The sequence below is a fragment of the Salvelinus alpinus genome, chromosome 20, assembly GCF_045679555.1.
Source record: "Salvelinus alpinus chromosome 20, SLU_Salpinus.1, whole genome shotgun sequence".
Lineage (NCBI taxonomy): Eukaryota > Metazoa > Chordata > Actinopteri > Salmoniformes > Salmonidae > Salvelinus > Salvelinus alpinus.
In genome coordinates this window covers 48101364-48117215 of record NC_092105.1, presented here as the reverse complement: position 1 = coordinate 48117215, position 15852 = coordinate 48101364, and the positions used below count along the sequence as shown (strand labels likewise).

Below are 15852 nucleotides of genomic sequence, written 5' to 3'. Positions count from 1 at the left end.
TGAATAGCTAGCCTTCTGTTCAGACTATTCACTTCGCTCCACAAAACTCAAATGGACTGACTAATTGTTTATTTTATTCTTGGGTAGATGGGCAGGTAGATAAATGCTAATTTCAATGGATGATTAGCTGGATGGGTAGCTGATTCATTTATTGATTCTGATGGGCTGTCATGTTTGGTTTGTACAGGTGTTGGATTCATTTAACTCTCCAATTTACAAACACTAAAATGTGCTTGGTCCGTTTATTACACATACATATACAGACAGCGATGATTGTACTCTCGCTCTCTCTCTCTCCTCCTTTTCATCTCTCTTCCTCTCCACCCCTCTCTCTTCCTCGCCATCCCTCTCTCTTGCTCTCTCCCTTTTTGTTAAACCTTGTCAGACAACTGCTATGGACAACTGCTTTGTGTGATGTCACCTGCAATTGCAAGCAACATAGTGTACAAAGTGCCCTGGCCCCTGTGTTTGTGTGTCAGGCCAGTCTCACAAGCAGGTAGACAACAGGTCTACATGTCCGTTCCTTATTTCTCTGCCCTAATATAGAGGAAGTAAGGTTAGGTTGGGGTTGCAGAGGGTGCTTGCTCACAAGGCAGAGCCACAGCAGCCCCTGCAGGTGGATTTGGGAACTACAGCTCAGCCAGCAGCCCGGAGTACTTACAATGGGATGGGTTAATGTAGATAGGCAAAGACACATACAGTACATACATACACGCACACATGGACAATAGCACACTCCATTATCTCCTAGGTAGTTGAAATGCTGCCCTGTGCACCAGGTTTCGTAACAGAGGGGGGCTGAAGCTCCATTCGGAGGTGTGGTCTGTTTTGAAAGGCCCAGTGCGGGCATAGAAGGCTGTGCCATATGGCCTTAGCCCATCGCTTTAGCTCACTGTCTGCAGAGAAAAATGGGGGATCAAATTCTCTCAGCTTCTGTCTGTCCCTTTCTCCATCCCGTCCTTCCAATTCACCCCCTCCCCCTCTCTTGCACTCATTCACCCCCCTCTCTCTCTCATTTGCACTCAATCCCCATATCTCTCCATAGCACAGTTGCCTATGTGTCTCTGCTACGTCCTCCTTCATGTCTTTTCCTCTCCATCCTCCAGGTTTCTGTCTGTCACTCTGATTCCTCCTACCCACATTGCCTGTTTATCCCCCTGCATGCCTTCTTTCTCTCTCCTCTCTTCCTCTCCTCCTCCTCTCCACCATCCTCCATTATCGAAAAGGATGAGAGACACACTGGGCAACTGAGAACCGTGAGACATCAAGGCTCAACGGCATCTTTGTGCCTGCATAGATGTGCTCCGAGACGGGGGGGCTGAATTCACACCTCCCTTAGAGATGGATGTTTAAATCCCTTTCACTTCCCTTAGGGGAGAAAAAGATAGGGAGAAGATCATACTAAGAGAGGGTTTATAGAGAAACAGGCACACTCCAAGACGCCCGCAGGGTCCTGCCAGGCATCTTTCCCTCAGTTGCATCATGTCTGGCAAAATACATTCCTGGTGTTAAAAAACACTGAGCCAGATGGAGAGAGGGAGAGGAGGATAAAAACATACAGTATAAGCCACCCAGGTCCTCTCTGTAGAATTGGCCCTCCTTTCTTTCTCTTGAGAAGGGGGAGAGAGGGAGAGTTCTTCCCTCTGTCCTTGAGCTATCAAGTTCTTTCATCCCTTCTCTTTTTTCACCGTTTCTTTCTTGTTCCTGTCTCTCATTTCTTCCCGGTATCCCTCTCTTTCTCCAACCCAGTGTTTCTTTCCTCTCCTCTCTCCTTCACTTTTCCTCACCCTCCTCTGTCTATCCTCCTTTCCCCCCCTCTCCATTGCTTTCTATCTCGAACTGTCCTTTTCTCTACCCCCTTCTCCACCTTACTCCTCACGCTCCCTCTCTATCTTCCTTTTTTCCCTCCCTCTGGCTTTCTATCTCCAACTCTCTTCTTTCCTCTACTCCTGGCTCACTCACTCTCTTTCTCCATCCCTATCTCTCTCTCTCTCTCTCTCTCTCTCTTTGATCAGGAGCCAACCCTCTGTCTCTTCCTCCCTCCCTGCATTATGCCACCCTCCCTTACTCTCTCAGCCAGTTAAAAATGTTGCCGCTCTGTAGCCCTGCATCGCTTTCAGGCTCCAGAATCGATGGCATGGATATTTTTGTACTGCTCCTGGCAGTCGACAGACTGTATGTGTGGGTATGTTTTCAAGTTTTGTTAGTCGTATGTACAGGATACACATGGAATACACAGTCCAACAAAATTCTTACTTGCAGGTTCTTTTGACAATGCAACAACAATAAGAAATAATACAAAGATAAAGTAAATGGCTCAGTAGTATAGAAGAATAGAATAAACATGTTAGCATAAGTATATTCAGAACAGCCTCAATTTGGCAGGACACTCTGCAAGGTGTCGAAAGCATTCCACAGGGATGCTGGCCCATGTTGACTCCAATGCTTCCCACAGTTGTTTCATGTTGGCTGGATGTCCTTTGGGTGGTGGACCATTCTTGATACACACAGGAAACGGTTGAACCTGAAAAACCCAGCAGCGTTGCAGTTCTTGACACACTCAAACCGGTGCATGCCGAATTTCTTACGCCGCCTTAGGAAGTATATGCTCTGTTGCGCCCTCTGACAAGAGTGATGGTGTTGTTGGTCCATGTCAAGTCCCCAGTGACGTGGATGTTGAGGAACTTAAAACTGCTGACCCTCTCTACTGCAGTCCTGTTGATGTAGATGTTTGAGTTTGTGCATGTGTGTATGTGTTTGTGCGCACGTGCGTGTTTGTATGCGTTAGCGTGTGTGTATGTTTGCATTGTTCTGCTGGAGTGTGAACAGATGAAATGACAGCCTACTGTGTGGTTTGCCATCCTGTAGACCTGCACACATTATAGTTAATCTATCAGGGGCCTGTATTAGCCAGTTTGTCTCCTGTGGGACCCAAACTGTGGGCCCAAGTTGCCCTTGTGATATCACATGTGGCAGTGACAAATTGTTTCATGGTTTGCTTTTTCAGACATTTTTAGCGTATGTGCTACAAGTCTTTACAGTATTTGCAGTGGCTTGTTGTTTAGAACAGTTTAAAGTGGAATCAAAATGCAAATAGATATATTTATCCTATTGTATATACATTAGCCTACAGAGATTACATGGGTATACACTGCCATTCAAAAGTCGGGGGTCACTTAGAAATGTCTTTGTTTTTAAAGAAAAGCAAAAAAAATCCATTAAAATGACATCAAATTGATCATAAATACAGTGTAGAGTTGTTAATGTTGTAAATGACTATTGTAGCTGTAAACGGCAGATTCTTCTAAGGAATATCTACATAGGCATACAGAGGCCCATTATCAGCAACCATCACTCCTGTGTTCCAATGTCACGTTGTGTTAGCTAATCCAAGTTGATCATTTTAAAAGGCTAATTGATCATTAGAAAACCCTTTTGCAATTATGTTAGCACAGCTGAAAACTGTTGTCCTGATGAAAGAAGCAATAAAACTGGCTTTCTTTAGACTAGTTGAGTATCTGGAGCATTAGCATTTGTGGGTTCGATTACAGGCTCAAAATGGCCAGAAACAAAGAACTTTCTTCTGAAACTTGTCAGTCTATTCTTGTTCTGAGAAATGAAGGCTATTCCATGCGATAAATTGCTAAGAAACTGAAGATCTCGTACAACACTGTGTACTACTCCCTTTACAGAACAGTAAAAACTGGCTCTAACCAGAATAGAAAGAGGAGTGGGAGGCCCCACTGCACAACTGAGCAAGAGGACAAGTACATTTGAGTGTCTAGTTTGAGAAACAGACGCCTCACAAGTCTTCAACTGGTAGCTTCATTAAATAGTTCCCGCAAAACAGAAAAGTAATAGGAAATCAAATCAAATCAAATTGTATTGGTCACATACACATATTTAGCAGATATTATTGCAGGTGTAACGAAATGCTTGTGTTCATAGCTCCAGTGCAGTAGTATCTAACAATTCAAAACAATATACACAAATCTCAAGGTAAATAATGGAATTAAGAAATATATACATATTAGGATGAGCAATGTCAGAGTGGCATTGACTAGAAATACAGTAGAATACAGTATATACTGTACATATGAAATGAGTAACAGTATGTACACATTATTAAAGTTACCAGTGTTCCATTATTAAAGTGGCCAGTGATTCCATGTCTATGTGCATAGGGCAGCAGCCTCTAAGGTGCAGGGTTGAGTAACCGGGTGGTAGCCGGCTAGTGACAGGGACTAAGTTCAGGGCAGGGTACTGGGTGGAGGCCGGCTATTGATGACTATTTAACAGCCTGATGGCCTTGAGATAGAAGCTGTTTTTCAGTCGCTCTGTCCCAGCTTTGATGCACCTGTACTGACCTCGCCTTCTGTGGCTCAGGTGGTTAATATTTTTTTGGCCTTCCTGTGACATCGGGTGCTGTAGATTACCTGGAGGGCAGGCAGTGTGCCCCCAGTGATGCGTTGGGCAGACCGCACCACCCTCTGGAGAGTCCTGCGGTTGTGGGCAGTGCAGTTGCCTTTACCAGACGGTGATTCAGCCCGACAGGATGCTCTCAATGGTGCATCTGTAAAGGTTTGTGAGGGTCAAGACAAATTTCTTCAGCGTGCTAAGGTTGAAGATGCACTGTCTGTGTGGGTGGACCATTTCAGATTGTCAGTGATGTGTAGGCAGAGGAACTTGAAAGCTTTTTCCTTCTCCACTGCGGTCCCGTCGATGTGGATAGGGGCGTGTTCTCTCTCTGCTGTCTCCTGAAGTCCACAATCAGCTCCTTCATTTTGTTGACGTTGAGGGCGTGGTTATTTCTAAAATGTCTAAAAACCCGTTTTCGCTTTGTCATTATGGAGTATCGTGTCTAGATTGATGAGTTAAAAAGAAAATCTATTTTAGAATGAGGCTGTAACATAACCAAATGTGGAAAAAGTCAAGGGGTCTGAATACTTTCTGAAGGCACTGTATCTGCACATGTTTGTTTGTGCACACACACACCGAAAGCCAGGGAGAATTATTGCCACCTGCAATGCCAGCCACTCAGCCATTATTCAAGGCACAATAGAGTCCAGTGAAAGGGACTTTTCTAAATTGTGGTCACACATGCCTGCCTACAAGGGCTACATAAGTTAAGTGCCTCACTTGAGTACTAATGTTAGATTTGAAGCAAACACTCTCTGTAAAAGTGTCTGACGGAAGTAGCTAGAAAGGTTGGAATATTGTTTGAAGGCACTACCCTCTCCTTAAGTCCGTTATCAAACTTTAAAGCCAAACTGTATTCATCCACAATACTTCAGTTCATCAAAGTTACTATTGTACTACGCAAATCAAGCTTTGTTAGAGAAAGAAAGTTATATCCTTTTCTCAACAATTGTCAAGCTGTACTGTGCTGGCCTGGTTATCCGTTGTTATGACTCTCCTGTGAGGATACGAAGGATCAGGTTACAGTGAGTACGCTCTACAACACCCTCTCCCGCAGAGGGGGAGAGGGGTGAAGTTGGCCGTTTTATGACGGTCGTAAATACCTTGTAGAAACTCTGCCTTTGGGCTCTGCAGGATTGAGGGGGAAGAAACCTTTTGTTACAAGGAGATTACTCCCGCCATAACTACAACATCAAAAGGCTGGATAATGAAACAATATTTCTGTAATCCAAACATTGGGAATGGTTCGTGGGTATTTAAAGAATAACCATGTCCAAAAGTTGTTGTTTTGTGATATCATGAAGGACGGTATAACTAAATAACTGTACATCTGCAAATGTATACGTCCCAGTTATCAGATTCACATCTAAATGGTGTGGAACTTAAATGTTTAAATATGAACTATTTATGATGTACATAGGGCAGCAGCCTCTAAGGTGCAGGGTTGAGTAACCGGGTGGTAGCCAGCTAGTGACATGGACTTCTAAATGAGAGAATTGTTTTTCATATAAAGTCTTAACCAGTCAGTGACCACACCCTCGTGAGCATTGACATTATGTCGGCGTCATAGAACGCCCCTTTTGCCAGAGTGCATAAAACCCCTTGTGAAGAACTAACATATCAGACCAAGTAGGCAGATGGTGTTGAACCTGACGTCACAAATGGTTAGATTCTACGAGACCAGAAAAACGTGGAGCGTGGATGCACGTTGAAATGGTAGGAATTGAAATCTCTAGAGACCAGTACATTGCCGGTTTGCTACGGGCGTGTAAAATGGTTCTAGCTCTACATTAGACCGGAGGTTACATGCGGCGCGAGCTGACTACATCACAAATGGTCAGGAACTCTCAACGAGTGAAGAAGATAAAGACTACACATTCACCGTCTGCAGCTGTATATGTAAAATAGTCTAGGAAACTCAACCGAAGATGAGAAAAGAAGAACATTTCCCTATCGAACCAACATTGGTACGTCTGGAAGATCCGTCTAACAGACACTCCGAGACCAACCTACTACAACTACAAAGGACATGGTGACCTCTGGTGGACAACCAGAGACTTACACAACCAGAGACTTTCTGTCAAATTACTCTCCGTAGATGAATCGAGTGTTTTCAACAGAGGGACAGCAAAGGCATACACACGTAAATATGTACATTACAATTATTTCAAATGAGCGGACATTCATGTGCCAAGTATTCACATTTCCATGAGCATAGTTATCAGCTGTATGTACGACAGTGGAATTCCTTTGTCTCTCCCTTTCCCTCTCTTTTGAATCCACCATTTTGTGTAACAAGCCATCATATCAGGTTAGTCCACTAGGGACTTTTCATTGCATTATGTAGTAATCAATGTGTATTCTATCCTGTTTGTATGTTTATGCAATTCTGTGTGATTAGTTAGAAAATAAATAATTAAGCCAATTTGTGTATTGCTGATTCATCATGGAGACTAGGGTTCGTGCAGATTTATAGGACATTACGATGTTCAGAATGAGACTGAGATATGAGTTAATAAAAATGAATAGGTGACTGCTATGAAATCGATATATTTTGATATTCTTTCGGGAAACGGTAACTCATTAAACAAACGTTTCCCGTGGTGCAACAGGTTACTGAGTTAATTGTTACAGGATGAATTTAATCACGTAATAAAAACAGTTAATTATTCAATAAATAGAATGTCATTACATTAATGATAGTCACGACACGATCTACCACAATTGCTGGAACCGTGCTGGAAACAATCATGTGAGAAGAACATATCCAAGCCAGTACAGTATGGTTTGGTCAGCACAATAGTGTGAAAAGTTGGATTGTCTCACGATTCCTTTATTCAAGATAAGAACATGCATGTTGATGTAGTCTAGCGCTTAGCAAGGGCCATGTTCATTAGGGAATCCAACAGGAAATGTTTTAAAACATTTTACAGTGGCAAATGGAAATTAGTGTTTTTATTGGGCATATCCATGTAGTCCCTCCCTGTTTGTCAGTTTTGTTCTGATTGGTGCCTGAACAAGACCATAGTGAATCTGTTGGCAAAATGTTCCTGTAGGTGTCCTGGAGGGCAGGCGGTGTGCCCCCGGTGATGCGTTGGGTAGACCGCACCACGCTCTGGAGAGACCTGTAGTTGCAGGAGGTGCAGTTGCCTTTACCAGGCGGTGATATAGTCCGACAGGATTCTCTCAATGGTGCATCTGTTAAAGTTTATTAGGGTCTTAGGGGCCAAGCCAGATTTCTTCATCCTCCTAATATTGAAGAGGCGCTGTTGAGCCTTCTCCACCACACTGTCTGTGTGGGTGGACTATTTCAGATTGTCAGTGATGTGTACGCAGAGGAACTTGAAGCTTTTCACCTTCTCCACTGCGGTCCCATTGATGTGGATGGGGGCGTGCTCTCTCTGCTGTCTCCTGAAGTCCACGATCAGCTCATTCATTTTTGGTGACGTTGAGGGAGAGGTTATTTTCCTGGAACCACTCCGTCAGAGCCCTCACCTCCTCCATGTAGGCTGTCTCATTATTGTCAAGGAAATGTATAAACCTTCTAGACGATTACGTGAAACCCAGAATGCATTGTATGTCAACAAACATGGCTCCACACACATATCAATCAATTTTATTTTATATAGCCCTTCGTACATCAGCTAATATCTCGAAGTGCTGTACAGACACCCAGCCTAAAACCCCAAACAGCTAGTAATGCAGGTGTAGAAGCACATAGCTGGAATTAGATTAGCTCATCATAATCAGTACAACCTTCAAAAAAGTATTTTACACACATAATATGTGCCCATTATAATCTATTCCTCGTTGGTGTTGATTTCAGCCTGTCCATTTGGTGATGGTATATCCCTCATTAAATACATTGGACATGTACACTGTCCAGACAGTTCTTTGATGGTTCAAACGCCGGTATTTTTTGCAGGCTCCGTGTGTCTGTAAGCACCACACTGTGTCACTCCATCCTGGCTGTGTGTGTGTGTTTTTTCTTGTACATCGAATGAGAGAACTGACTGATTTACAGTTCATGAGGGTTTGATTAATCACATATGACATTTTGGAAAGATGTGACCTTTTTAACCCTTCGAAACAGCCCCAATGACTCCAATTGAAAGCACTTCCTGTTGTCACAGGAAGCTGAAAGTAAACACATATCCTCATTGGAGCAGTCTTTTACAGAATCCTGAGGTTAGTCTTTACGTTAAGAACTGACTGATTTACAGAGGGTTGAATGCAGTGTTTTTCAGTAACTAGGTTGTGAAATCAAAACCACTTTTAGGTTCAATTTAATGCCGCTGTCACCCAAAAGCACCTCAAATTTAGGTCAGGCTTCATTTTGGGAGTACTTTTTTGCACGGTCGCTGCGGTCAGACCGCGCGAGCTAGGTCAAGTGGGGCATCTCGTTGAACTCGGCACGGCCTAGAGACTATGGTGATTCCATTTGTTTCCCTTTCTGTGATGATTTAAGCCTGCACATTTCTCGATTTCAGCCCTATTTGATGGTAAAGTTCATACTTCCCCTTTAGGATATGAAGAGGACCATTCAATCTTTTCATGTTGATATCTGTAGAGGTACAGGTGACCTTGAACACATGGCAAAAATAATTTAGAAAATTGCCTGCACAGAAGCAGAGTTAGAGCATAACCTGTAAACCCATGTTATCGTTAGGGAGAAACTTGGATGTGTCACACTAAATGAACCGGCGCACGCAGCTAGAATAACTCTGTGGCTTATCCACCCCAACCTGCCCCCTGAAGTGCCCATCGAAAACAGTGTGTCTCTCTGTGACCTAGAGGCCGCAATACGTCCATAGCATCATTAAATCACTACTAGTCATTCTTCATTCCGAGGCTACTATTTGCATGGTCGGTACAGTCAGACCGAGCGAGCTACCGTCAAGTGGAGGATCTCCTTGAACTCGGCACGGCCTAGAGACTACGGTGATGCCATTTGCCAACACTTTTAATGTTGATTTCAGCATGTACATTTTCTGTAGGTTCATCACTGTTTAAACTTATTGGAAATATACCTGAGTTGTAGTCAATGAACAGCATTCTTCAATACTGTAGGTATTCCTCTTGTCCAGATGGGATGGGGCAGTGTGCAGTGTGATTGTATTGTATGTGGCGGTATGCAAATTGAAGTGGGTCAAGGGTGTCAGGTAAGGTGGAGGGGATATGATCCTTAACTAGCCTCTCAATGAACTTCATGATGACAGAAGTGAGTGCTATGGGGCGATAGTCATTTAGTTCAATCAAATGTATTTATAAAGCCCTTTTTACATCAGCCGATGTCACAAAGTGCTGTACAGAAACCTAGCTTAAAACCCCAAACAGCAAGCATTGCAGATGTAGAAGCACGGTGGCTAGGAAAACCTCCCTAGCAAGGCCGGAGCCTTGGAAAAAACATAGAGGAACCAGGCTCTGAGGGGTGGCCAGTCCCCTTCTGGCTGTGCCGGGTGGAGATTATAACAGAATATGGCCAAGATGTTCAAACGTTCATAGATGACGAGCAGGGTAAGATAATAATAATCACAGGGGTTGTAGAGGGTGCAACAGGTCAGCACCTCATGAGTAAATGTCAGTTGGCTTTGCATAGCTGATCATTCAGGTTAGAGACAGCAGGTGCGGTAGAGAGAGAGTCCAAAATAGCAGGTCCGGGACAAGGTAGCACGTCCAGTGAACAGGTCAGGTTTCCATAGCCGCAGGCAGAACAGTTGGAACTGGAGTAGCAGCATGACCAGGTGGACTGGGGACAGCAAGGAGTCATCAGGCCAGGTAGTCCTGAGGCATGGTCCTGGTGCTCAGATCCTCCAAGACAAGAGAAAGAGTGAAGGAGAATTAGAGGGAGCATACTTAAATTCACACAGGACACCAGCTAGACAGGAGAAATACTCCAAATATAACAGACTGACCCTAGCCCCCCGTCACAAACTATTGCAGCATAAATACTGAAGGCTGAGGCAGGAGGGGTCGGGAGACACAGGATATAACCCCACCCAGCCCCCACACCACTAGAGGGATATCTTCAACCACCAATCTACTACCTTGAGACAAGGACGAGTATAGCCCACGAAGATCTCCCCCACGGCACAAACCCGAGGGGGGCGCCAACCCGGACAGGAAGATCACGTCAGTGACTCAACCCACTCAAGTGAAGCACCCCTCCTAGGGACGGCATGGAAGAGCACCAGAAAGCCAGTGACTCAGCCTCCGTAATAGGGTTAGAGGCAGAGAATCCCAGTGGAGAGAGGGGAACCGTCCAGGCAGAGACAGCAAGGGTGGTTAGTCTCTCCTGTGCCTTTACGTTCACACCCCTGGGCCAGACTACACTCAATCATAGGAGTCTTCAATAAAGACTTAAAGGTCGATACTGAGTCTGCGTCTCTCAAATGGATAGGCAGACCATTCCATAAAAATGGAGCTCTATAGGAGAAAGCCTTGCCTCCAGCTTTTTGCTTAGAAATTCTAGGGACAGTAAGGAGGCCTGCGTCTTGTGACCGTAGCATACGTGTAGTTATGTACGGCAGGACCAAATCGGAAAGATAAGTAGGAGCAAGCCAATATGCTTTGTAGGTTAGCAGTAAAACCTTGAAATCAGCCCTAGCCTTAACAGGAAGCAAGTGTACAGAGGCTAGCACTGGAGTAATATGATCATTTTGGGTTCTAGTCAAGATTCTAGCAGCCGTGTTCAGTTACCTTTTACTTTCTCTGGATTCAGGAACAATGGTGGACATCTTGAAACAAGTGGGGACAGCAGACTGGGATAGGGAGAGATAGAATATGTCTGTAAACTCTCCAAATGAAATCAACAAAGCACTATCAAAAGTAACACAGTACCTAGCATCTATCAACCTTGTACTGCTGCCCTCCTTTTTACCAGCACGCCCTGCCCCAATGGTCCAACCCTGGAAAATCTACAGAAAGCTGCAGAAGGTGAAAACCTGTAAGGCAGAGGGCCCAGAGGATATCCCATGCAGACTAATAAAGGAGTCTGCATATGAATTGAGCGGACCACTGGCTGATAATCTTGGCCTGTCTCTATGACAAGGCATTGTTCCTGATGAATGGAAAGAAGATAGTGGGCCCTTTACCATAAACCAAACCACCCTCCATCAGTGAAATATGGCCTCTCTCATTAACCTCTCTCCTGAGCAAAGCAGCTGAGAGCTTTATCATTGAATGGGCTCTTAGCGATATCCTACCCCAAATTAATACTCAACAGTATGGATGTCTGGTTGGTGGTTGACCACCTACTTCAGCAAAGCCTTCTAACGTGTCTGCCACAACCTTGCTATCAACAGGATGTTAGACCTCCGGCTTCGATCATCCCTTGCCGTATGGATAGACAACCTTCTCTCTAAGGCTGCCTTTATACAGGCAGCAAATTCTGATATGTTTCCACTAATTGGTCTTTTGACCAATCACATCAGATATTTTTCAGAGCTGATCTGATTGGTCAAAGACCAATTAGTGAGAAATATATCAGAATTGGTCTGCCTGTCTAAATGCAGCCAAATAGACACTAGGTTGTGAGGTATCATGGTGTGCTGTCGACCACGGTGTCAGTATATTTTGTGGCCTACCTCAAGGAACTCTGCTTGGCCTGCTGATTTTTATTGCATATGTAACAATGTTTCTTCCGTCCCTCTCCTCGCTCCAACCAGGCATCATCTGAACACATCAACAACTGCCTCCCACAAAGCATTGTTACCTATCAACTACTTCAAGATTACCTAACAACTACTTCAAGGTCTCAGAGCGAGTGACTTCACAGGCTGAAACGCTACTAGCATGCACCACTAACTAGCTGGCCATTTCACACTGGTTATTCTCACCCCCTTTGATCTCCTCAATCTCGGCAGCAACCGGGCAGAGCACAACTGAGTCATCCAGGTCATGGCACCATCCCTCTCCTTGCCCTGGGCTCGAAACAGAGACCCTCTGAACACAAACAACTGCCTCTCACGAAGAATCGTTACCTATTGCTCCACAAAAGCCACTGCTCTTGCAGAGCAAGGGAAACAACTACTTCAAGGTCTTCGAGCGAGTGACATCACCAATTGAAACGCTACTAGCGCGCACTGCTAACTAGCTAGCCATTTCACACAGGTGACACATATCAACAGTGTAGCCAGGCTAACTGCAGTCAAACAATGGAAGCTTGTGGATCACTTTCCACCATCCAAGAAGACCTGGTTGACCTAGAGAGGTGGTCGGTGGGGAGCCATATGGTTTGCACCCTAAAAAGTACAAAGTGCTCCACCCGTACTACCCCGCCTGTCTATTAACTTCTCTGGGATATGTTGGACGGTAGCGTCCCACTTGGACAAATGCCAGAAAAAATGTAGTGCGCCAAATTCAAATATATTACTATAAAAATCAATCTTTCATGAAATCACACATGAAAGACACCAAATTAAAGCTACACATGTTGTGAATTCAGCCAACATGTCTGATTTCAAAAAGGATTTATGGCGAAAGCACACCAAACGATTATGTTAGCTCAGTACATAGCCCCAGAAAAACACAGCCATTTTCCCAGCAAAAGATAGTAGTCACAAAAAGCAGAAATAGAGATAAAATGAATCACTACCCTTTGATGATCTTCATCAGATGACACTCATAGGACATCATGTTACACAATACATTTATGTTTTGTTCGATAATGTGCATATTTATATCCACAAATCTCGGTTTACTTTGGTGCCATGTTCAGAAATGCCTCCAAAATATCAATTGCAGAGAGCCACGTCAAATAACAGAAATACTCATCATAAACTTTGATGAAAGATACATGTTTTACATATAATTAAAGATACACTTGTTCTTAATGCAACCGCTGTGTCAGATTATAAAAAAACTTTACGTAAAAAGCACACCATGCAATAATTTGAGACGGCGCTCAAAAATAACAACATTTCTCCGCCATGTTGGAGTCAACAGAAATACGAAATTACATCATAAATATTCCCTTACCTTTGATCATCTTCATCAGAATGCACTCCCAGGAATCCTAGTTCCACAATAAATCGTTGTTTAATTCGATAATGTCCATTACTTATGTCTAAATAGCTTTTTTTGCTAGCGCGTTTAGTACACATATCCAGACGCTTGTGCAAGTACCGCATAACATCGGACGAAAACTTCAAAAAGTTATATAACAGGTCGAATAAACTGGTCAAACTAAGTAGAGAATCAATCTTCAGGATGTTATCATATATATCCAAAAACATTCCAACCGGAGCATTCCTTCATGTCTGTAGAATTAATGGAACGCAAGGCGATATCATGTGGAAACCGCGTGACCAAGAACTGGCATTCTGCCAGACCAATGACTGAAACACCTCCCATCCGGCCCCACATCACACTAGAGGCTTCATTCTACGTTCTACAGACTGTTGACATCTAGTGGAAGGCATAGGAAGTGCAAACAGATCCATATCTTACAGGGAAGTTGAACATTGACCAGTCTCAGAATTCTCACTTCCTGTTTGGATTTTTTCTCAGGTTTTTGCCTGCCATATGAGTTCTGTTATACTCACAGACATCATTCAAACAGCTTTAGAAACTTCAGAGTGTTTTATATGCAAGAGTAATAATAATATGCATATATTAGCATCTGGGACAGAGTAGGAGGCAGGTCACTATGGACACGCAATTCATCCAAAAGTGAAAATGCTATATCAAAGAAGTTAACAACACAGAACTCCAGAAAGTTGAGGTATCAAGATCAAAGGAAATCTAAAATAGTCGACACAGGAGAGAACGTCTGTTCCTCCTCCGATGCCTGAAGTACTTCCACATCCATAAGAAGGACCTGGTAAGAGTATTTCCAACCTACATCCAACCAGTGGTGAAATATGCTGCCCCAGTGTGGCATGCAGGGCTAATCAAGAGACAATCCGATACCATCTAGACTGTCCAAAGAAAAGCAGTTCGTATCATAATTGGCACAGACGACACCTCCTACTCAGATGCATGCACCAATCTCGGTCTATCATCACTACACACGCAGAGAAAGCCTTTAAGGATCTTGAGAGACTTCTTTAATCCGATCCTTACCGCCATATGCTCCCACCCCAACAATCGTCTGTGAGCCTATACCAGACCCACTCCTCAACTCAACTGGAACTGATCCACTGCAGGACTGTGCATTTCCATGGCAGGATCATCCCAACCATGGTTATATGATATAATATATATATTCTCTCAGAAAAGCTTGTATGTAATAATTCATACTGTATTATGTGGAGAGGGGAGATGGATTTATCTGACATAGAGATGCATAATGTAGTAATCTGACCATAACCTTTACCTCTGCTCTCTTTCTGCAGTGCAACAATGACTACGTCCCCGTGTGCGGCTCCAACAATGAGAACTACCAGAACGAATGTTATCTACGCAGGGATGCCTGCAAGCAGCAGTCTGAAGTGCTGGTGGTGTCAGAGGGCTCTTGTCCTGTCGGTACGTAGCCTACGTAGCATCTTAAGGATGGACATATGCATCTATGGACCTATGTATACCTACAGTTTACATACACCTTAGCCAAATACATTTAAACTCAGTTTTTCACAATTCCTGACATTTAATCCTAGTAAAAGTTCCCTGTTTTAAGTCAGTTAGGATCACCACTTTATTTTAAGAATGTGAAATGTCAGAATAACAGTAGAGAGAATTATTTACTTCAGCTTTTATTTCTTTCATCACATTCCCAGTGGGTCAGAAGTTTACATACACTCAATTAGTATTTGGGAGCATTGCCTTTAAATTATTTAACTTGAGTCAAATTTGTAGCCTTCCACAAGTTTCCCACAATAAGTTGGGTGAATTTTGGTCATTTACACACACTATTTAGTTCAGTTCTTTGCACCCTTTCATTGTGAGATATTGTTTGTTTTGATACACATTTCTATTCAGAGCTCGGTTTTTTCCCGTATTAGTCCTCCTGTGTACCGTAGTTTTGGCCATCCTCGTTGGTCAGGCAAGTCAGTTAAGAACAAATTCTTATTTACAATGACGGCCCAGGAACAGTGGGTTCAGGGGCAGAACAACAGATTCTTACCTTGTCAGCTCGGGGATTCGATCTAGCAACCTTTCGGTTACTGGCCCAACGCTCTAACCACTATGCTACCTGCCTCTTTTTGCCTAATCCCTGCTTGTACTTTTGCCTATCGTATTTCCTGTCATCAACCTCTTGCCTCATCTCCCGGACTACGTCATTAGCCTCCTCCCTGCCTGTACTGTCCTTTTTGAACCCCTGTGTATGACCTTCTGTCTGGCCATGGACCCAGCTACCTGCCACCTCCTTTGGTCCTTTACAAATAAACACCTGCTGCGCCCTGCACTTGAAACCAGCTCTCTGTCTCCCATCGTATTCATTACAGAATACCTCACCAAAAACGACAGATGGATTCAGCGGAGCTGCAGCTA

General features: G+C 43.7%; 1 protein-coding gene across 1 annotated transcript in view; it reads left to right on the top strand.

Annotated features, from left to right (window-relative positions):
- The window catches only part of LOC139547030 (tomoregulin-2-like), a 198434-nt gene that overhangs the window by 59276 nt on the left and 123306 nt on the right, over positions 1 to 15852 (top strand). Inside the window, exon 3 of the mRNA XM_071356078.1 lies at positions 14757 to 14886. Coding sequence (XP_071212179.1) covers positions 14757 to 14886 — 130 coding nt within the window. The remainder of the gene's footprint in view (positions 1 to 14756; positions 14887 to 15852) is intronic.